At 54.6% G+C, this 22,172-nt stretch overlaps 2 protein-coding genes across 3 annotated transcripts in view; one reads left to right on the top strand and one right to left on the bottom strand.

Moving 5' to 3' along the window:
* Positions 1-22,172, top strand: part of CIAPIN1 (cytokine induced apoptosis inhibitor 1) — a 249,534-nt gene that overhangs the window by 144,705 nt on the left and 82,657 nt on the right. The window lies entirely within an intron of this gene.
* On the bottom strand, positions 1,007-18,858 carry ADGRG5 (adhesion G protein-coupled receptor G5). 2 transcript variants are annotated; one of them, XM_024551492.3, is made up of 12 exons: positions 18,730-18,858; positions 12,502-12,603; positions 12,199-12,277; positions 11,400-11,568; positions 10,693-10,818; positions 9,869-9,985; positions 8,309-8,461; positions 7,546-7,667; positions 7,060-7,328; positions 6,237-6,363; positions 3,053-3,330; positions 1,007-2,669 (listed from the first exon to the last, which is right to left on the bottom strand). In XM_024551492.3, exons 2-12 carry the CDS (start codon positions 12,563-12,565, stop codon positions 2,563-2,565), a joined length of 1,611 nt encoding a protein of 536 aa, XP_024407260.2. In that variant the 5' UTR covers positions 12,566-12,603; positions 18,730-18,858; the 3' UTR covers positions 1,007-2,562. The 2 variants fall into 2 exon arrangements, with proteins under 2 accessions (XP_024407260.2, XP_053770532.1); XM_053914557.1 differs by lacking the exon at positions 18,730-18,858 and adding an exon at positions 16,365-16,471.

Below are 22,172 nucleotides of genomic sequence, written 5' to 3'. Positions count from 1 at the left end.
GGTCAAGCTCTGTACTCATTTGCAAGTCTTCTGTCCATGGTCCCGCTTTTGCAGCCTTGCTACCAGTGATGGAGAAGCGCTGGAAATATCCCACGTTCATGGTAGGTTTGTCGGTTTCTCTTTCTTCGATCATTCTTAAGTTGGTTTTATTGAAGTACATTTACACATAATAAAATTCACTCATCCCTGCCCCCACATCTGGTGGAGCATTTCCAGGAAGCGGTCGCATCCCAGAGCCTGGACCCCAATGGGGCTCAGGGCCACAGGCCTGGGACCATTTCCTGGAACCACCAGGCCTGTGTCACCATGGCCACATCCTCTGTTGAGTAGCCCTTGGCAGGGTCTAAGAGGCCAGGCCCAGACTGGGGGTGAAAAGGGAGGTCCCAGGCAAGGCCCTGCTTCACTGGGCTGCCCACACAGCCTGGGTCACTGCTCCCCAGTGCCGCCCAGAAGAGGGGTTGGAAGTTTCCATGGCCCCTTAGTGCCCTAATTAAATAGGAACCACCCCAAGGCCCAGGGAACCTTGTACAAGGCTAGGCTAAACCTAAACAGGGACTCAAATTGGGGCTCCCATCGCCCTGATAAAGGTGGGGGTACACTCTGCTTGGAGTCAGAGTGGGAGAGACACTTTTTCTGTGGGGCTTCCATGGAGGAAGCGGTAAATGAGCCGTCGGGTATTTACATGGAGCAGGGGGGTTGGAGGATTGAAGGGTGGGGGGCATGCGGTAATGGCATGGAGTCAGCATTGTGGGAACATTCCTAAAATAACAAAAGGCCAGCTAGACTGGAGCACGGGCCACTCTGTGGAGGCAGGGAGGAGGTGTCCAGGCTGAGGGGCAGCAGCAGGGGTCCAGTGAGTGGCTGGGGCTGTGACGATGAGCAGACCTGGGGCTGTGACGATGAGCAGACCTGGGGCTGGGGCTTAGACAGGTTGGCTTCAGAGACTCAGTTGACACTGTTAATAAAAATAGCAAACATACTAATGATTATAACAATAACCATTTATTGAGCACTTACTCTGTGCTGAGCCTCTTTCTACGGAGTATTTGATTTAACCTTCAAAGTAAGGCCTGCTGTCGCCCCTATGTACAGGTAGGGAAACTAAGGTACAAAGAAGTTGGGCAGCTCATCCACAGCCACTTAATCAGCAAGTGGCCAAGCTGGCCTTTGAGCCCAGGCAGCCCGGCTCCAGAGCCTGCACCGCTTCCCGCCTTGTGAAGGGCTGTTTTGCATAACAAAAGGGATCCCGTGCTAACCCCTTCTCTGTGCCACTCAAAATCATTACAGTTTGTCTGGTGGCCCAGAGCCTGTCTCAGCTCACTGCTCTAGGGCCGGCAAGGCCCAGACAACAAGATCCTGAGAGCCAGCGCAGGCAGCTGTGTTGGGGAAAGAGACAAATGGCTGTGTGAACAGTGCAGACATCCCTCCTCCTGGTCACTCAGCAGGTGCAGTCCTAGAGGCAGGACCTCTCGCTCTGGTGTGTCCTGTTCACAGACAGGTGATCTCAGCGTTTCCAGACACAGTGCAGTTTTGGTGCCAATAGCTTCTGAGCGCAGGCCAACAGCGCCCTCTGGTGTGCATCCTGGGAAAGACTCTGGCTTGGAGAGTTTCCCACTTGCTCTGACAGCCGACAGATCAAGAACAGTGTTGATTCTCTACAACTGTGGCCAGAGGTTGGATTTAGAACCCACACCTTCATGCTTACTGAGGGAAATTCAGCTCTACCCTATCGTCAAGTAGCCGGGTCACTGAGGTCCTGCTGGCTCGGGTGTAGGGAAAAGAGACATTCCCCTCCCACCCTCTGGAAGCCCTGTGGCCCTGGCCCCGGTCTAAATGGCCTAGGGAGACTTGAGAGCACTGGGGGGAGGAGCCTCTGGGAAGGACTGGACTCTCTGACCTTTGAGAAGGGTGGGCATGGTGTTGGGGTCATCATAATTTAGGGGGGAGGTTAAAGGAAAAGAGGCCTCGGGTATAGGCTGGTGAGGTCTCAGACAGCGGGCGGGTCCCTAAGCCCTGGGCCCTGGGCCAGGATATGGGCAGGAGGACGGTGGCAGGGCCCAGCAGGCTGGCTGGGACCCTGACCCCGGCAGCAGGTGGAATTCACGGGGCCCACTATGGCTCTCTTCTTCCCCAGTCTCACTCAGTCTTCACAAAGCCGAGGCTAGCCAGCCAGACCCTCTGATCCACGTGGGTGCGCAAACTGATGGTCAGTGGGAAATGACAGGCCCGAAGTCCTACCGGATTCCTCAGAGCCAAGCCTTGAAACATGGCCTCCTGACTCCCAGCCCAGAGCTCTATCCATAGCCCTGGACAGCGGGCCCCAAGCACCAGGGCCAAGTCTGCCGCCCCCTTGTGGGGTTGGACCTGACCCAGAGTAGGATGCCAAGGGCATTCTGGGCATTTCCCTCTGGACCCCCGGAAGGCTCGGTCGTGAAACGCCTCCCCGGAGGGCACAGCACCTCTGGTGGACAGCAGCGGGCCTTCCGTCTTCTCTGGCGGAAACCAGTACCTCAGGGTGCAGGCAGCCAGAGAGTCTGGGGATTCCAGGCCAAGAGGTCCAGGCTACTGTATCATCTGGGAGGAGCTGAACGCCTCCATCTCTGCCTGTGCTGCCGCCTCCGACTCAGAGCGGCACCTCTGGAAGCAGAACCACAGGAAGAGGAAGAAACCTACGAGGGAAAGACTGGTCTGTGAGAACACCATGGGAGCATCGTGGGGCCTCTCCCAGAAACCAGGAACCTCCTTTTGGGGGAGAGAAGCCCACGAGTAATTCTCAGAAAGCCCTACCGTTGGAGGCTGAGGGGTGGAGCACAGAGGAAGGAGGACCCAGCCACCACAAACCCAGAGGGTGCAGATAACAAGGCAACGCCCCTTCCTTGGGCAGGTTACAAGTCCATGCCCCTTCCTGTTGGAGGCAGTAGCCCCCTCTGGGAGGCTAGACCGTCAGCTCCTGACCCCACCCCTCAACCTGAGCTTTTCAGCAGTAAACACCTGCCAGGTGTACCCGGCCCCCCCCACCCAGGGCTTCCTCCAGGCCATGCACAGGACTCACCGTAGAGTGAGTTGAAGATGGTGAAGAGGAAGAGCTGGGGCAGCAGGAAGATGCCAAAGGAGAAGAAGGCCAAGGTCCAGGTGGTGCCCAGCAGCATGGTGAGGCCCAGCACGGTGACAGTGTCCCTGCAGGCCCGGGGGCCTGGCGCCTTCTCTTGGGCCTTCAGTCTGCGTAGGACCCGCAGCGCCCAGGCCAGCACCACCAGGTTGAAAAGGGACGTGAGGCCACCATAGCCTATGACCAGGGCCCAGTGCACCACGGGGCTCTGCACCCAGCATCTGCAGGGGAGGGGCGAAGTGTCAGGGTCGGTGTGGCTCTTGGGCTGGGGGAGGCTGTGGGCTGCTGTGCCTGGGGATTGCCTCTTGAACCTGGTTTTGGTCCCCGGCTCAGACCTCTTGTTTCTTGCCTGACTGTACACGGGGTGAAGTCCTGGGCCCAGCTTTCCAGCCAGGCCACCACAATAAGACCCACTTGCTATCTCGGCCCCCCATCTGCAGCCCCCGCAAGCCTCCTTTCCATCCCTTTGCCTCCCCAAGACCCCTTCGTGACAGGTGCTGCCTTTTACCCCGGCAGACACTATATCACATTCTCTCGGCAGATGAGTCCATTCAGTCCCCATGATGACCCTGTGAGGCTGGTCTGCGATCATCCCCACCCTACAGGTGAGGAAACTGAGGCTCTGGCTTAGGAACACACACTAGTAAGGGGCAAAGGTGGGACTTGAAGCCCTGTGGTCTGAGCCTAGAGCCTGTGCCCCTACGTGTCACAATCACCTGCTCGGGCTGCTGCCGCTGCAGTCACAAAGGTCCTTGAACATTATTTGGGGGGCTTCACCCACATTCACGAGTGTGGCCGTGGATCATCCCTTTCCACCACCAGAGAACACCACATTTATCAACCCAGGTCTGGTCAGTGGACACAGGAGTTATTTTCAAGAGTTTTTTTTAATTGCTGTTCGTGTTTAGGAATATCTAGATACGTCACCCCGTATCTGTTAGAATGGCTACTCTCTAAAAGACAGGAAATAACCAGCGTCCGCGAGGATGTGGAGAAAAGGAGACACTGCCCACGGGTTGTAAACTGGTGCAGCTGCTGGAAACAGTACGGAGCTTCCTCAAGAAATCACAGCTAGAAGGACCACGTGATCCAGCAATTCCACCTCTGGGCATCGATCCAGAAAGAAAAAATGAAAACACTGCCTGGAAAAGATCTACGCACCTCCATGTCCGCTGCAGCATTATTTAAAACAGCTGTGGTATGGAAACAGCTGAAGTGGCCATCGGTGGATGAATGGATGAAGGATGTATGGTATACACTTGACCCTTGACCGACATGGGGGTTGGGGCGCTGACCCCCTGCACAGTCGAAAATCCACGTGTAACTTTCGAGTCCCTCAAAACTTAACTACTCATAGCCTACCTTTCACCACAAGCCTTACCGATAATAGTTGATTAACACATGTTTTATATGGTATATGTATTATATACCGTATTCTTACAATAAAGTAAGTATATGAAAGACAACATATACTTACAATATTTATTGAAAAAATCTGCTTCTAAGTGCCGTCCAAATGCATGTTGTTCAAGGGCCAAATGTACACGTATAGAGTGGAATACGACTCAGCCAGAAAGAGGAAGGAGATCTGGCCCTTTGTGACCCGTGGATGGGCCCGGAGGGCGTTACAGAGCACTAGGCCAAGCGAAATACGTCAGACGGAGACGAAAACTGTATGATTGTTCTTACGTGTGGAATCTCCAAAAATACAGATAAAAACAAGCTCATAGATGCAGGAACAGATTGGTGGTCGCCAGAGGCGGGGGGGTGGTGGTGATCATGGGTGAAAGAAATGGGTGAGGAAGCTCAAAAAGTACCAACTTAGAGTCACAGGGTAAGTAAGTCGTGGGGGTGCCCCGCTGCACGGTGCCCCCCGTGAGCAACACTGCTTGCGCGTTTCAAAGTGGCTAAGAGAGTGGGTCTTACAAGTTCTTATCCCAAGAAAAAAATTCTGTAACTATGTGTGATGATGGATGGCAACTGGACTTACTGTGGGGATCATTTTGCAGTATATACAAATATGGAATCGTTATACTGTATAGCCGAAACTAATATGATGTGATATGTCAATTACATCTTGATTGAAAAAATGGCGTTAAAATGTAAAAGTAATTGAAAGAACACGTAGGGATGTGGGAAGAGTTTTCAAATGCAGGAGAGTGAAAGTCACAAGTCCGGGGTAAGAGGTGAGGGGAGAGGCGAGGGAGAAGCTAGTCCTGAGGGTGAGTTCTCTACCAGCCCAGTGTTACCGTGCTTCCTGTCCCACAGAAGTGTCACCTTAGTCCTTTTGTCCACATCACATGTCATATCGTAAAATACAGGTTTAAAGAGCCCGGAGTCACACATCCCCTGAACAACCAGCCCAAGCCTCACAAGGGAAGGAATCAGCCCCACTCTGCCCCACTCTGCCCAGGGCCCTCCCTTCAGGAGGCCAAGGGGGACCGTGGTTGGGGGCCAGCTCTGCCACTGACCGGCTGGGTTTTCTTGGGCAAGTTTCTCAAGCTGCCTGTGCCTCAGTTTCCCCCACCGTAAACAAGGGCTAGCAGGAGAACCCTACTTTTTGTTCTGAGGATTAAACAGGCTAACACACAAGGTCTGCCAGAGTCAGCCCTCAGCAACCTTGTGTCAGCCGAGCAAGGAAAAGAGGTCTGCGGGGCTTTGGGGACCTGTTCCCCCTGTGTTGGTTGTTAGAGACTTCCCATAACAAGAAGAAGGTTGGCATCCTAGGGCACGGAAAGGGGCAGCAGAGTCTGTCCCCCAGACCCTCAGAGTCCCCTGCCTCCCCTTGCCCCTCCCCCTGCATGTGCTGAAGCCCCGTGCCTGGGCTGTGCCAGCCCCTCTCCCTGAGGAGGGTTTGAGTCCTGGCCTTGCCGTGGCAGGCACAGGTCACGAGGAGCCGGAGCCTGAAGCATGGAGACGGGACAGGAGCAGCGTGCTACCAGGAGGCAGAGGCCTTGGAGGCCCGTGAATAGGCACTGCAGTCCGGGCCACGGCTGTCTAGAATTAGCTGGCATGGAACTCAAGCCTGCCCCTCAGGAGACCGTGGGATCCAGCAGAACGGGGTGAGACAAAGCCCCCTGGAAACCACCCCTGCCAGGGAGCCTGCTGCAGCCCGATGTGCACTCACATGGACGTGTTCTGGGAGCCTGTGATGTTTCTGCTGTCTCCCTGGCTGCCGGAGAGTAGGATTGTGTGGCGTCCGTAAACTGAGCTCTTGATGGACAGCAGGAGCAGCACCAGGAAGGCCGGGACCCCTGAGAAGGGGGACAGAGGCCCAGCATCTGTCAGGAGACCCCAGGGGCAGGCCAGCTGTGGGTCCCTAGGGCTGCTGACACAGAATTCCACCGGGCAAGGGGGGCAGTGAGGGAAAAGAGACTGTTCTGAGCCCCCAGACCCTGTCCTGCCGTCCAACTTCAGAGCAATCAGCCTCGGAGAAGGCTGTTCTCCGAGGTGACGTGAGTGAGGTCTCTAGGATGGGGCCGCAGCGGCAGCAGTGGTGGTCCCACTGGGGAGGTGGTGGCTGGGACCTAATGGGAGAGAGGGCTGGGGAGCAGATGACGGACAGATAGAGAGGGGCTAGGACAGTGCTAGAGATGACAATGACAGTGGTGCCAGAGGTGGTGGTGATGATGGCGGGGGTGTAAAGTGGTGGTGGAGGTGACGGTGGTGATGGAGGTGAAGGTGGTAGAGGTGACCATGGTGTTGGAGGTGAAGGTGGTAGAGGTGACGGTGGTGTTGGAGGTGACGGTGGTGAGAGAGGCCTTGCAGGTGGCAGTGATGATGATAGTAATGTAGGAAGTGCTGGTGGCGGGTGTTGGCGGGGATGGTGACCAGGGGTCGTGGCAGTGGTCACTGTGATGAGAGGAAGAGGAAGGAGAAGGACAGGCAGGGGCAGGTGCCCCATCCAGCTGGAGGTCTCAGGAAGCGAAGGAGAGGGAGGCGGGGCTCACCCCAGCCCACAGCGCAGAGCTTGAGCACGTATCTCCGGATGTAGACGTTGTAGACGCACACCAGGAGGAGGTAGAGGTTGAAGCCTTCGATGGCCATCCAGGTGAGGCAGCTGAGCAGCGCGTAGTGCAAGACGGCGGCCAGGGCGATGCACGCCGACCCGGGCACGGAGGGCACGGCCAGGGTGGGGCTCAGCAGGAAGGTGATGTTCAGGAGCAGCACGGCCACGTGCAGGTTCATGTGGATGCATGTTAGGGAGTCGCCCTTCTTCCTGTGGGTGGGAGCATGGCCCTCGGCAACCTGCGGACATCACCCAGGCAGCCCTGCCCCCGGGGCTCACAGACACACAAGGACGGGGACAGGGGTCTCCTGCCTTGCAGCCTCTGCCCTCTTGAGAAGCCCATCCCACTCTGGGGGACCAAGTGGGAAAGAAGGAGGAGAGCTGGGCAGCCGCCAGCGGGGGGGCCTGGCACCCGGGCAGTGGATACCTGGTGAGGAAGTACAGCAGGACAGTGAGCAGGGAAGCCATGATGGAGATGCTGCAGCCCACGAGGGAGATGTACGTGAGAGGCACCAGCAGCTCTGCAGGGAGTGGGTCTTGGGACAATTGCTGTGGGAGGGAAGGGGGGCTGGAGGCCAGACGCATGGAAACGCCTCCCCTAGGCTCCATCGGAGAGACCTTTCAAGCCCCCCACTCCAAGCCTCCCTGTCCCACAATCCTCACCATGGTCCTGGCTCAAATAAAGTCATGGGAGGCACAGTGGCTTTGCCCTCCTCCAACTCCCATCTCCCCTTCCTCTGTGAGAGCCTCCCTTCCCTCACTGTCCGGACCCACCATGTCTCCCACTGTGTGTGCACAGGTGCACCACTCCCAGCCTGCCAGAGCCCTCCCTCCTCCTGCCCACAGTGGTTGGTTAAAGGATAGGTGTGTGACACACTCTAGGCTGGTGGGACTCAATTGCAAGATTCTGGCTGGCAGAACTGGGTCAGAGAAGCTCTCATTCTACTGACCTAAAAGCTAGCAGGACATGAGGCCTATCTTGGTGATATGAAGCCCCTGGATCAAGCCATGCCTGAAGCCGAACCCAGCTTTGTCAGGAACATAAACTCCTATGTATCTTTTTTGTCCCTGTGAGCCAATTTCAGTTGGGTTTTCTGTTCCCTACAGCAGCCTTGGCCCTGCTTCTCTGTCCTGAGTGCGGGGCCGTCTGCAGCTCTGATTGCCCTCCCCCAGGCTGTGCGCACACATACCATGAGGACAGCGAAGTAGCTGAGGTGGTTGCAGCGGCAGAGCACCTGGGAGTTTGAGGGGTGCTCCGTGTGACAGCCCTCAGGGCTCCAGACACCCCAGTGGCGCTTGCTAGCTCCCTCCTTCCAGAAGACACAGGTCATCGTGTAGCCGTCCTAAGAGGGAATGTTGGAGTTGGGTGCATCCGAGGGGGTCAGGGGACGGATCAGGGTCTGGAAACTGGGGCGGGGGGAGGGGCCAAAGGTGACTCAACTGCACCCTTGTCGACATTTTCCTGGGCAGTGGCTGGGCTTTGCCCTCAAGTAGATTCAGATTCCAGCCCCACCGCCACTGTGGACTCGAGAGTGGCACAGACAAGTCGCACAGACTCTCTGAGCCTCGGTTTATTTATCAGCAAAATGGGATCATTTATACCAAGTCATAAGGATAGTGGAAAAATGAAAGGCATCTGGAGTGCCCAGCTCCAACCTATTCGGTGGGTGCTCTCTAATCAACTGTCCCCCTCTGCCGCCTCCCTGTGAGGAACGGTGGTGGGCCAGACCCTTCCCACGGGGGAGAGAGATTTGTGCACAGACAACCCTGACAGCAAGCCATGGGGGGGGGCGGGGCAGTGCCATGGAAACCCGCAGAAGAAGCGGCAGCGGAGTGCTGAGGAGGGAAGGGACAACTGGGGCATTGAAGCCTGGGAAGACACGCTGGGTTGCGACAGAAGTGCAGCAAGAACATCCCAGATGACGGGAACTACAGAGGCAAAGGCCCGGAGCAGTGAAAGGGAACAGTGAAGGTGAAATTGAGAGTGCAGGGCAGAGGCTGATGGGAAGCCAGGGTAGAGTGTAAAGGCCCTGGGCTTTTCAGGAATGCCAGAGACAGAAGAAAGGAGGCATCAGGCTTGCCCACTTGCAGCCTGACTGCCTGCTTCTCATATCAGCCTCTGCATTTCTCTTGGGGACCCAGCCATCCCACGAGGGCAGGTCAGATAAATCCAGCTCGGTCCCTGGGCCATGTGACCCAGGCCCGGCCAATCCACACACCCCATCCTCCTGGGCAGTGATGGCTCAGGTGACCTATCGGTCATAGGTGGACCTTTAGGACTCCATTCTGGGACCCTGGTTTTGCACTCACAAGAAAGAGCCTGCTGAGAAGAGGAAAGAAAGGCCAACACTTCAGCTTCCATCTTGCCACAGAGTGGAGAGTCAAGGCAGGAAACCGTTGCTGAGAGATGGAAAGAAACTGAACTAACATGGCATCCTATCAGCGCCTGGATCCAGCTGTGACTGAAGCTTGATCTAGACACTTCATTTACATGAGCCAATAAATTCCCTTTTGTGCGTAACTTGGCTGGAGTTGGTTTTCTATCATGTGCATGTCAAAGAATCCTGACTAATACCATGAGAAAAAACTTCTCTCGCTTATTTCTTTGGCATAGATTTTCAAAGTGTGATGGATTTAAAACGGTTCATTTCCAAGATGGTTCCACAGGTTTGTGTTTGGCCAAACTGATGTTCAACAGGACAGTCTGAAGGAGGCAAGGATGGGGTGGAAATGGAGGCGCCCCACAGTACCAGACTTTGGTTGTGCCAGAAGCTGATGTTGATTGGCTCCCTGAGGTCATTCACAGATTCATGGTCCAGCTGGGCCCCCAAGACATAGTTATGGAGCAGAAGTGAGTTGTTATCATTCTAGAAGGGCAAAAGAAAAAGGGCTGACTACAGGGGACGTGAGGAGACCTGGACAAGGTCCCAGAGCCCCCGCTTCTCCAGGCCCTCCTTCCTGGCTGAGAAGAGTGCCTTGCCTTTCCCGTGTGCAACATGGGCCAACCTCCCAGCCTTTGCATGTGCTGTCCCCTGCACCTGGAAAGCCGTCCTCTCACCGCCCTCCTGCTCCACCTCCCCTCTGTGTAATGCACCTTCCACTTCACCACTACCCAAGTCACTCCAAAGCCACGGTTAAAAGGCACCTTCTCCAGACGCCCTCCTGGACTGCATGCTGGGAACGACTGCAACCCCACCCTAACTCACCCATCACTCTGTATCTCTAGGGTTACAACCAACCTTGAGCTAAAATTAAGTCTCTAAGGTCCTAGTCTAATCGTGGAGATAGAGAGTTCTCTGAGGACAAGGCCCTTGTGACCTTCTTGTCTGTCTCCTGCCTGGGGGCATGCGCAAACATAAGTAGGTTCCTTAGGTCTCATTTGCACAATGTAATTGTGCCTCCCACCGTTCTGCTAAAGCTGAGGCCCGGAGAGGGGCAGTGGTGGCTCAGGTTGCACAGTGGGCTGGTCCACGGATGCTGGTCCCCACCCAGACCCGTGGCGGTGGCCTAGCTGCCTGCAGTGCCCCCAGGAAGGGGCCAGCACCCGTCCCCCTGGGCTCACCGTGGTACTGACCTGGAAGAAGCGGTTGGTGGAGAAGTAGATGCAGATGAGATGAAGCTGCCTGTTGCGGCGAGACATGCAGGCCTTCTGAGTCAGCTCCTTCGGGAACTGCATGGCGTGCCGGACCTTGGCCCGGGCCTGCGAGGTCCAAAGGCTGAGCCTGGTGTCTACACTGACCCCAGCACCTTCCCTGGCCCTGCTCCTTGTGAAGGTCACCTGACGCCCTCCCAACATTTCTTTCCCTGGAGCTTTCACCAGCAGAACCCTCTTCCCAAACTTCCCGAAATCCAGGATTCAGGCATTCCCTCCAGGCAGCTCTGGCCCCATCCCAGCAGGATGGAGCCTCTCCTTCTCCACCTTCACACTGCCCACCCCCCCAACCCTAGCACCCAAGCATTCAGCAGGAATCACACCAGAGTCCTCAAAGGAGCCCAGATTCCCTGGTCTCTCCCACTGCTGCCACTGGCCCCTCCCACCAGACCTGCAAAAGCAGGAAGAGGACATTGACTTAGAGGGGCCACACAGAAGCCCTCTTTCTCCAGTCACATGAGGAACATCAGTCCCATTTTACAGAAAAAGTAACTCATAGCTACTGGGACAGAGCCCCAGCTGGTGGGGAGGGGGATGGCTGGATCCTGGGGAAAGTTCAGACCTTAAACCCCTGGAGGATTTCTGGGATGAGGGCACGGGCCACTCCCCATCTCCCTGCCACTTCTGACCTGCGGCGCCCACTCCAGGGCATCGCTGCTCAGGGACAGCCCGGCAAAGCTGCAGTTTAAGTTGAATGCCAGAGCCTGGATGGTCTCTGACTGCAAGGTGAAACTGTAGGTATCGAAGCTGGCATTCAGCAGTCTCTGCTCCAGACCATGGATGAGCATGGGAGCTGACCTGGAGTGGGGGAGGGGGAGAGAAGGTCCAGACAGCCTAGGTGGGTAGGGCTTCCCCCACTCCATGTTCCTGTCACTCTCACCTCTGGACCTGTGCACACCCAGTGTCCCTGGCACACTCTTACCTTCCCACCCTACTTGCCCCCTTCTCCTGATTAACTCTTGTTCAGGTCCCAGTTTGTTTACACCTCCTCCAGGAAGCCTCCCTGGGCTGCTCCCTGTTGACTGAATGAAGTACCCCATATTGCCCAGGCTTTCCTGGCTAGTCATCAGCATTGATCTCTCTCCAGAGCTGCTCAGCCTTTGGGCCCCAGATTCTGGAGAGTCCAGCCCAAGTTTGGGAGGCCCTTCTAAGAAACATGCACAGAGATCCAGATTCTGCACCTGGTTCTGTGACGTCCCTGGTTAAAGGCCCCCAGCCAGATGGCAAACTTGATGAGGGCAGAGACACATGTCTATCCTGCATCTCCAGAGCCTAGTGTCAGGCACACAGTAGGTACTCGATAAATGCATGTTGAATACATGAAGTGATGGTCTACAATAGACCAACTTTGAACCCCTGATTCCAGTGCAAGCAGGGTCTGGGAAGCACAGCTGCCTCTAGGTAGGTGAGACAGGACCTACAACTCACTCAGGAGAAATAGTGGTCGCGGTCTGTTCCTTCTTCGCATTCATTGCATTCATCCAGCGACGTGCTTCTTGGACTGACTCTGTGGGGAGTGAGTCAGACCTCCCCACCTCAGCCTCTCTCCACAGCTGCTTACCCGGCCCCGTGGCCTGTGGGCCTTCCACCCCAGCCCGAGACCGCTAGTTCACCTTGCTGCTGCCCCAGGAGGCCCTTTCACCCTTCCTTGGTTTGAGGCTACTCCCTTTCCCATCACAGCCAGGGGTCTGGGCTAGGATTTGCCTGCACAGCTCAGCAGCGCCCTCTTACCTGACGCCCCACTCTGAGAAGTCACAAGACACAGGCAGAAGAGAAGGGCCGCAGGGTGACCCATGTCTTGAGCCAGGTCTTCTCCAAGAATCAGCTCCCACCCTGGAAAAGGGACCTGTTGTCATCATCAAGGTCAAAGAGTGACCTCAAACTTCTTGGTGGCTGGCATGTCCCAAGAGTAGGACATATAGCACCTTACTTGATCCTCATTACCCCTGCACTTCCCAGATGAGGAAACTGAGGCTCGGAGAGCTAGGGGTCTTGCTTTGCTTGAGGCAGCCCAAAGCCAGGCCTCTCTAAATCCAGAACCCTCGGCCAGCTAGCAGGTAGCACTTGCCATGAGCAGCTCTGCCTGAGTCACTCCACCCCCGCCCCCTCCAAAAAAAACGTCCTTCTGAGGGCTTTCCCCACAGCCCTGACCTCACCCAGGGGAAAATTCTTTGGGAGCAAGCCACATGTAACCCTGTCCAACCCTGTCACTAACCCATCATGTGACTTTGGGCAAGGAGCTAGCCCTCTCTGCCTTCGTTTTCCTCGGTTTTACAATGAACTAATAAAGACGTCTGCGTCAAGGCAGCGAATGTATGGCCGGCCCCTGAAGGTCCACTGAAATGAGAGCGAGTGAATAAAATAGACACCAAACCCCAAAGACACAGCAAAGAGAGATGACAACAGTGGGTGAGCGATGTCAGCAAAACTTGGGAGGCTGCAAAGCAGGTGATAAACGTAGCAGATCTTAAAACGTTGAAGCCAAGTGTCTGCGGTGGGCAGAGGGGTAGGGGTTGGGGGAGGACAGTGAGGAGCCCGCTCGCTCAAGCCTCATAACGTTGAAGCACTTCAGAAGTAGAGACTGCGGGAACTTCTGAAGGCAGGGACGGAGGGTGAGGCTGAAAATGAGCTTATTGGTTGTGAGACTTGCAAATGACCACCTGGATCCCCAGATCTCTTCTGGCACCTGAGTCATCCAGAAAACCTTCCTCACCACGCTGCCATCCTCAACCCCACCCCAGCATCAGTTCACTTCCCAGAGATGGTACACAGAGAGAACCTGAGGGCAAGGGTGGGGTGGCATTCCGGGGAAAGAAGAAGGAAGGCAGATCCCCTCCCTCCCTCCTCCTCCACTCAGCTACCAGAAGACCACAGCAGCCACGTCGATGATGCCCCAAAGCACAAGAAAATTCTTCTCCGAAGAACTGACCATTCCAAGAACGGAATCCTGTATGGTTACTGACGTATTGATATTGGTCAGGACCAAACTTACGGTGAAGCTTCACCAGTCTCCAAGCTCTGCTGAGCTACTAAGTTTTTAGTTGTCCACTCTTAAAGTTGAATGGTCCGCCAAGGAACACTAGGTATTTTCAAACACATACCCACTCTCTCGGGAAGCTGCTGGAGGATTGCTCCAACAAATGAGGGGGTAAATCATGAAGGAAGGCCCAGGGTGATGGCTGGCCAGCAGGGCGAGGGGACATCCTGCCCAGAAAGCAGCAGGCACCAAGAAGGCTCCAGAAAGAAGGTCTCAAAGAATAAAAGCAGGAGGAATAGAATTTGCAGACTATCTGACAGGTTGGAACATCTGAGAAAATTATTTTAAGAAATGCCCTATAAAAAGCTTGCAAGTGAAAAATAAAAACAAGCCGTGAATTTCTGAAAACCCAAGTGGTGCAGGAAAGAAAATGTCATCTTGCTTCACAAATTGACTTAATCGGGGACGATATATAGTCATAATGAAAACATGGAAGTGGAGATTTCTTTTTTTAACCGAGTAAAAAAAATGTATTACAATGATTTCGACTTCCGTTTACGAGGTGGAGAAGCCACAAGAGAACATCACTCCCATCGTGGTGGTGGGAAAAGGCAGATAATGCACCAAATTAATTTTGGAGGCCTTTAGAGAGCTGCAGTCTGGAGGTAGCCAGGTACACTGACTTCCAGTGGCCAGGAAGCCCTTCAAGCACCAACCAGTCCACCTTTTACAGAACAAAGGAGGGAGAGGAAGTTGCCACAAAAGCAGAATAAAACAACTGATACCTTAATGAATTCTCAAACACTGTGGAGGAGAGTGGCAGTTCCGAACCCTGGGAGTCCCAGATGCAAAGGGAGCCCATTTCTTCCCACAGTTTTCTGCGGGGTGCTCAGGAGAATGCCTGGGGTGGGCCCCAGGGTGAGAGGCAGGAGGACCTGCCAGGGCTGGAGGGCGGGGCAGGAGTACCTGGTGAAGCTGTCCGAGCTCTGAGCCACGCAGGAGTACCAGGTGGTGACTGGCTGCCGCTTGAGACAGACATCTGCACCCTGGCCTTCCTCGGATGGGAGACCCTCATCCCACAGGTCCCCGACCTGCTACCAGGCAAACGTCTGCTGCCTCTGGTGGAGAAACACCCACTACATACAGAAGATGAAAAACCCACCTAGCCCAGACCCTGCACTGACACTAGGCAAAAGCCATCTGCCGCTGGCAGGGAGCAGGAAACCCCCCGTGCCCGCCGATAAAACGCAGAGGGTGGCTGCTGCTGGTGGAAAGGCAGGAAGCTCGCTCATACCCAAGACCCCTCCGACCACACAAGACAGAGTTCCACACCCACGGGGGTGAAGGATAGGAAGTCTGCCTGCCACGAGCACCTGCTCCGAATACAAAGCAGAGGCTGTCAGTCACTGAAGGAGAATCAGAAAAGCTAAGACAGTCCCACGCCTGGGGCTCAGGCACAAGGCTGAGGCTGGAGCAGGAGAACCAGGAATCCGCAGCCTCTGCACCAGCCCTGCACCAGGGAGCGAGTGACAGCGGTCTGCCTCTGCCAGAGGCGCTGGCGCGTGAGACGTGATGCCTTCTGCGTTGCGTACGTGCCACGCTGACAGCGGGCAGGAACACTGAGAAAATCCCTGTGGGACTCAGGGCCTCACACTCAGCACCAAGCAGTGGCAGTCCAGCACTGGAGAAGTCTGAAGCCTGTGGTGCGAAGGAAGTAACTATGGCAACAACAAAACCGAAACCCAAGTCTACTGCAGACTAGGCTGCCTCGGTGGCCTACGCTACAGCCACAACGTAAGACCTGTGCCCGCGTCCAGGTCTAAATCCCAGTCACTTCACTCACTACTGTTCTTCTACACACGGTGCCTGGAACTCGGTCAAAGGTTGTCACCCATACGTAAAATCAAGGAAAAGGAAAGCCCTATTGTAAGGAAATGAAAGAGGCCACAAAAGCAGACCCAGAAAAGGCCAAAATGTTGGAACTACAAGGTTGGTAAATCTGTAGCCAGATTGATCAAGAAAAGAAGAAAGAAGGTGCATTACCAGCACCAACTAGGAAAGAGAGGCTGTCACTGCAGAACCACCTGGCGTTAAAAATGATACGGGGATAATATTACAATTTATGCTAATAAATTGTACAACGTGGATGAAATGGAAAGATTCCTTGGAAGATACAAACCATGAAAGCTTACTCCAGAAGAAGTAGATACTATTCATAGTTATTTATTTGTTAAAGAAATTGAACTCGTAGTTTAAACGCCTTCCCACATGGGGATATAAAGTACGGCAGAGGGAACATAGTCAATAATACCGTAATAACTCTGTATGGCGCACGCGGGTGCTAACTCACCGGGAGGAACACTTCGGAAATTTCATAAATATCTAACCACTATGTCATACGCCTGAAACTAATCTAATATTTAACGTCCACCATGATTGAAAAAGAACAATAAACCTTCCCACAAAGAAAACATTTGGCCTAACTGGCTTCCCTGCTTAGTACTTCTAAACAATTAAGGACATTTTATTTTCTTTAGTAGCACATTCTATGCGCTGTTCTGCACTACGTTTTTTCTCCCCTTGAAAACACCACGTGGAGAGATTTCCACAACCATACCCAGCCGGGCGCTGCAGGGAGGAACCGTAGCTTAGGGAGCCGGTCCCCTGGTGAGAGAGCCGGGCGTGTGTGTTCCAGGCTTCTGCTCTCCCCGACAGCGCTGCGTCCAGGCTCATCATGTGCCCATTTTCATATTGGGCTAGGCTGTTCCTTCTCAGCTCCTAGTAAACCTTTACCTCATAGGAAAATTAGCTCTTTGTCTATTACACGAGTTGCAAATTATTTTCCTAGTTTGTCCTTCGCCTTTTGACCTTACAAATGGTCTTGTGGAAGTATATATAATGTTTAGGTAATAAAAATTACCAGTATTTTCTGTTTTGACTTCTGCATTTTGAGAAGTAGCTAGGCAGGCCTTCCCCACACTAGCATTATGAAGGAACTCTAAGTTTCTTCTGGTATGTTCAAGGTTTCATCATCTGCACTGGAGTCTCCAATCCATGAGCACTGGTCCTGCCGTAGAGAGATGTCAATTCCGTTTTTTCCCCACTGGGCATCCGTTTGTCTTCACATTAACACCTGTGTCTACTTTTTAAAAGTGAACAGAGACCTTGGAGTCATGGAGTGTTGGGTCCTTATTTCTTGGGCGCTGTCACCTTGGGCAAGTCACGCCCCGCCTCAGAACCCCAGAGAACAGATGAGGGGGAAGCTTGAAAGGAAGCCACTGGAAGAAACCATGTGAAATGTTTTGGGTGACAAAGCTGAGGACCTGACAGTGCAGAGATGACCTTGGGCTGTCTTATCTACCTTCTCACGGTATGGATGGGGAAACTGAAGGTGGTATGGATTTGACCTCCAGGGTCTGGACCTGAAGGTTGGGTGAGTACCAGGCAGACACAGAGAGAGGAGGCTGACCTTACCGCCCAGCTCGGGAAATCAGGACAAAGCCGAAGTGGCACCGCTCCAGGCACTCCAAATAGAAGCTGTGGTTTCCACTCCATTTCCCAGGAGCAAACCACCATCTTCACTTCTGCTTGCAGCACCCAACATCACTGTCTCCACCTCTCCAGAGGCCACCACCCACCCGCCGTTACCATCAACACATCACCGTACAGTTCACAGTGTAGGGCCCTCGGGAAACAGGAACCTCTGACCTGACTTCTAAAATGGTTCCAAATGACCGTGGGAAAATGGAATGCCACCCAAGGATGTGCCTGGGTGTGTACGACAGCCCAGTGGTCAAGCTGGGACTCCAGCCAGCCCAGGGCTCCAGAGTCCAGGTCAGATGCTGTCCCCACTGCGTGGCAGCCTCCCAACGGTGGCTGGGTGGCTGAACTGCTGCGTGGGCAAGTCAGACCCTATTTAGCCAACAGAGAGGTTAGGAGACCTTCAGCGTGCAGAACACAGCCTTTGAAGGATGCAGATTTGACGACCAGTTCCGGTATTCAGTGCCTGGGCTCTGACCCTGAGCAAGTAAGGTGATCTCACTGTGCTTCAGGTTTTTTCATCTATGAAATGAGGCCAAGAAGACCTATTTCCCAGGGAGAGAGACTCAAACAACCATTTCCATGACTCACACGCCCGGGAATCCAGGCCTGACCCGAAGTCCCTGGCCAGGAATACACCTGCGCTCCAGATTTGGGGTGCCCCTGCCTTCCTCCTGGAACTGACCATGCACCCCCACAGCCCACCCTCTCCCCACCAGCACCAGGGCCTGTGGAGCCAGCCATGTTCCTGTATGTGGCCCCACCTGCCCCTTCCAAACAGCTGCTCCTGCCAGCTGCAGGCTGTAGCCCCACCTCCAGCCTTAGCCTGGCCTGGGTGAAGCCTGGCCCCAGGGTCTCTGCAGAAAAGCCCTGACAGGTGCTATTAATAGCCCATTTCACAGGTAGGGAAAGCAAGGCCGTGCCAAAGCCCAACAGACAGTCTGAGACCAAGCCAGCACCAGAGCCATTGCCCTGACACACTGTCCCCAGGCTCCAGTCCAGGTCCCCCGAGAGGAACTGCCCCTGCTCCAATTTGCCCAGCACAAACTCTGCCAGGCCTTTGCTCCTGTCACCTGAAGTGCAGGTTACTGGATTAGCCCCATTTTACAGATGAGAAAACTGAGGTCCAGAAAAGAAAGGTCCAATAACTTGTTCCAGGTTAAGCGAAGGAAGTTAAAATTTGAACCCAGCACCCAGCCACCCCTTAATTTAAATCACCTTTTTTCAAAAACAGATCTCTACATTCCCCTACAATTTGAAGTTGCCCCCAAGAGCCCAGAAACTGGTGAACAGAATGAAAGCAGGTGCCCAGCTTGCTACGCTTGGGAAGCCCCAGCCTGGTGCCACCTGGGCAGGGACATGCCCAGAGCCTGCTGGGGAAGACCCAGAGGAGGACAGGGAGCTGGGGGGAGTGGGGAATAGAGAGGCCCAGAGGGACTGACCTGAGAAGCTGCTGCTGCCTGCTTGCTGTGCTGCTGCCGCCGCGTGCCAGAAGAAGGGGAAGGGAGAAAGGGGACCCAGGAACCTCTGGGCCAGGGCAGCCTCTCTGCTCTCTTCACCGCACGCCCGCACACCACACTCTCACTTCACTTCTTCTTTCAGCAACAGAAGCCTTGTGCTTCCTCTGTGCTGACAGCAACGCCCAGCTCACTCCTTGATCTCAAAGCCCAGGGCCCCCAACAGGTGGGGTGCTTGGAGCCTGTGGGGAGGAGGAGGAAGGCTGGCCAAAATGGCACCCTGCTGAGTTCAAGACCCACCTCAGCTCTGCGTCCTTGGGCAAGGGATTTCACTTCTCTGGGCCTCAGTTTCCCCATCTGTAGAAAAGGGAGAATGACCCCTGCCTAACCTGACAACTAATGAGATTAATGATGGTAAGGACCAGGTAGGGGCATGCCCAGCGCCTGCCGGGGAACCCCCAGAGGAGGGCAGTTAGCAGGGAAAGTGGGGAATGTAGAGGCCCAGAGCGGCCTCTCTGTGAAGCTGCCGCCGCCGCATGCCGGAAGGCCAAGGGAAGGACTAGTCAGACTGCCTGGGCTCACATGCCGGTCCCACCACTTGCAGGATGGATGGCTACAGGCATCTGATTGACACTGGAGCCTCAGTGTCCCCTCTGTAAAGTGGAGACCGTGACAGACCGTGACAGCACCAGCTTACGCACGGGGCAGCGCGGGGCTTAGGGAAGGCAATGCTGCCGAGTCGCCACGAGTGCTCCAGAGAGCACTCGGTATTTCACACACGGGGAGCCCGAGGCCTGCAGTGGACAGGAGCCCGGCCCAGAGCTACCCAGGGGCAGAGCCCTCTGGGGACAGGATTTACCGGGAGCAGAGCTCAGAAAACGTGGCCAGAACAGTGGGGCTGGGAGGGGGGGCCAGCTTCTCCTTGAGCCAGGGGTCTGGACAAGCCTGTCCTACACCAGCCACTTCTTCCAGAGGACCCTAAGGAACAAGGAGAGGTGCCTGTCTGCGCCCCATCCAGATCCCCTGGGAAAATTCTGACTTAGGAATGTGCTTCCACTACCCCCTGGACGTGGGGGGTGGGGGGGTGTATAGCAACAAGGAGGAAGAAGGTAGGTTCCAACACGGTCTCTTCTGCGCCCCCAGCTCAGGGACCTTCCAGGTCAGCCCAAGCACAGCCCACGGACAGCTGCTGCTTCTTCGCCCCCACCCCAAGGGTTTCCAGCATCAGTTCAAGCATAGCCTGCAGGTAGCTCAGGTGGCCTCTGTGAGAAGGGAGAGGGGAGCTGCTCCTTGGAGAGCAGGGAGGTTTTAGGGGACCACAGGCGCCCCAACTACGGCTGCAGTGCAAAGGCTTTGCAGGGCCCCCAGTACACCTGCGTCCTGACGCCTGGCTTGACCACACCCCCACCGGGTCTGCACATTGGTTTTCTGTGATTACCACCCTGGCATTGACCTCCAGGCCCTTCCCTTCCGGGGTCTCCCAGCCACCTCTGGGGTTGCAGCAGCAGCAGCCTTCCCCACCCCGGGCTGTCTATGAGCCTAGGAGGCTACTCCCAGGGCCAGAGAGAGGCCCTGCTCTCCCCGAAACCCTTCTCTTCTCCATCTGGACCCTGCGCCAGCCTCACTGGGCCCCGCCTCGGTTGGGGGTGCTTCTTACCTGGCCCCGCACTCCAGATTCTGGAACTCTGCCAACCCACTGCCCAGCTCAGCTGCCAGCAGTGGCCCCCTCCCGCCGTCATGGTCCCCCCCCATCTGACTTCCACTGCTGCCCAGTTCTGGGTGTGTTCGCCCTGTCCACACCCACCTCCCTGCTCTGCCCCAGCTGGGGCGCTCCCAAGTACCTGGGCAGCACCGCAGCTCCTCTCCATCCCTTAGGGCTCCTGCCTCCTCTGGGAAGACTGCCCTGCCTCCAACTCCTCTCTAAAACATTCCAGATGCTTCAGCTTTAGGAGGCATGCCAGTCCCGTGTGTTCAGTGCCTGGGGCGGGAAGAGGGAAAAACCACCACCCACTCCCCACTGTCATAGAACCACACAGCATCCCTAGTGAGGGGTCCCTCCACGTGGGGGCTACTCACTCTGGTGATCTGTGAGAGGAGAGTAAGTGGGATCCCCGACAGGACACTCAGTAAACAGAGTCACACCTGGAAAAACTCATATACTTTTCTCAATCCTGCTTACATCCAGAAGCGTCCTATGAGACGTAAATTCTTTCTAACCCCTCTCTACCACTGCCTTTTGTCCTTTCCCCACCCCACTCTTTAAACTTTTTTGGACATAAAAAACAACATATATTTTTAAAGATTTTATTCATTTTTAGAGAGAGGGGAAGGGAGGGAGAAAGAGAGGGAGAGAAACATCGATGTGAGAAACATCAATCGGTTGCCCCTCATACGTGCCCTAAGAAGGGACAGAACCCACAACCCAACCATGTGCCCTGACCGGGAATCGAACCTGTGAACTTTCCCTTTGCAGGATGATACCCAACCAGTTGAGCCACGCTGGTCAGGGCTACAACATATTTTATTTTTAATGATTTTTTTTGTGGCAAAATACACAAGTACAAAACAAAGTTTACCATCTTCACCATTTTTAAGCCTCTAGCTCAGCAGCATTAAGCCCCCTCACACTGCTGTGCAGCCCTCACCACCATCTGTCTCCAGAACTTTCCATCTTCCCAAACTGCAACTCCGTCCCCATCACTCACTCTCTATTCCCCGCCCCCAGCCCCAGGCAACCACCATTCCACCCTCTGTCTCTCTGGATTTAACTACTCCAGGGACCTGGTGTAAAGGATACGGCACCTGTCCTTTCGAGGCTGGCTTTCACTTCGCACAGACTTTATGGTTAATCAGTGCTGTGGCATCAGTCATGGTTCCCTTCCTTCTTAAGGCTGAATAATATTTCTTTAAATGTACACACTTCATTTTGTGGATCCATCTACCCACAGACACTCGGGTTGCTTCTAGCTTTTGGCAAGTGTGAATAATGCTGCTACGAACATGGGTGGGTGTTCCCGTCATGTCCCTTTTTAACAAAGAAAAAGTTTCTAGGCAGATCAAAGATGTTTGTTTACATATTTATCTTTATGATTTTCTCCTATGTATGCCAACTCACACAAATTGCCTATTCCTAAAATACCCGTGCATTCTAAAATGTAAAATGACTTAAAAAAAAAAACAAAACAAGCCACTAAGTAAATAATGGCGCAAGCGCTCTGTGCTGATGGTGGCAGAGACGCAGGACAGAGAACTGCTGAAATGTGGGAGATACTGGCATTGGCCCCAGTTAAAAACCCCACTGTTAAAAACCCCAGGGAGAGACACCCCGGGGTGGGGGGGAACTGGGAGGCTGACACCAGATTAGCACTTCATCCGGAGGGCTGCCTGAAGGTGTGGTTTTAGGGACAGGAGTGACCCTGGTAAACTAA

Source organism: Desmodus rotundus, chromosome 12 (assembly GCF_022682495.2).
Source record: "Desmodus rotundus isolate HL8 chromosome 12, HLdesRot8A.1, whole genome shotgun sequence".
NCBI lineage: Eukaryota > Metazoa > Chordata > Mammalia > Chiroptera > Phyllostomidae > Desmodus > Desmodus rotundus.
Note: the sequence above shows the minus strand (reverse complement) of the source record. Positions and strands in the feature narration are given on the sequence as shown.

What these genes read in the sequence shown, in the direction of transcription:
- ADGRG5 (XM_024551492.3), bottom strand. Translation starts at nt 12,565, where the DNA reads ATGGGTCACCCTGCGGCCCTTCTCTTCTGCCTGTGTCTTGTGACTTCT. An exon ending in GCGACCACTATTTCTCCTGA is followed by an intron (nt 11,569 to 12,198) that starts GTGAGTTGTAGG and finishes CCCCCACTCCAG; the next exon opens with GTCAGCTCCCATGCTCATCC. An exon ending in TCTGGCACAACCAAAGTCTG is followed by an intron (nt 8,462 to 9,868) that starts GTACTGTGGGGC and finishes ATTCCCTCTTAG; the next exon opens with GACGGCTACACGATGACCTG.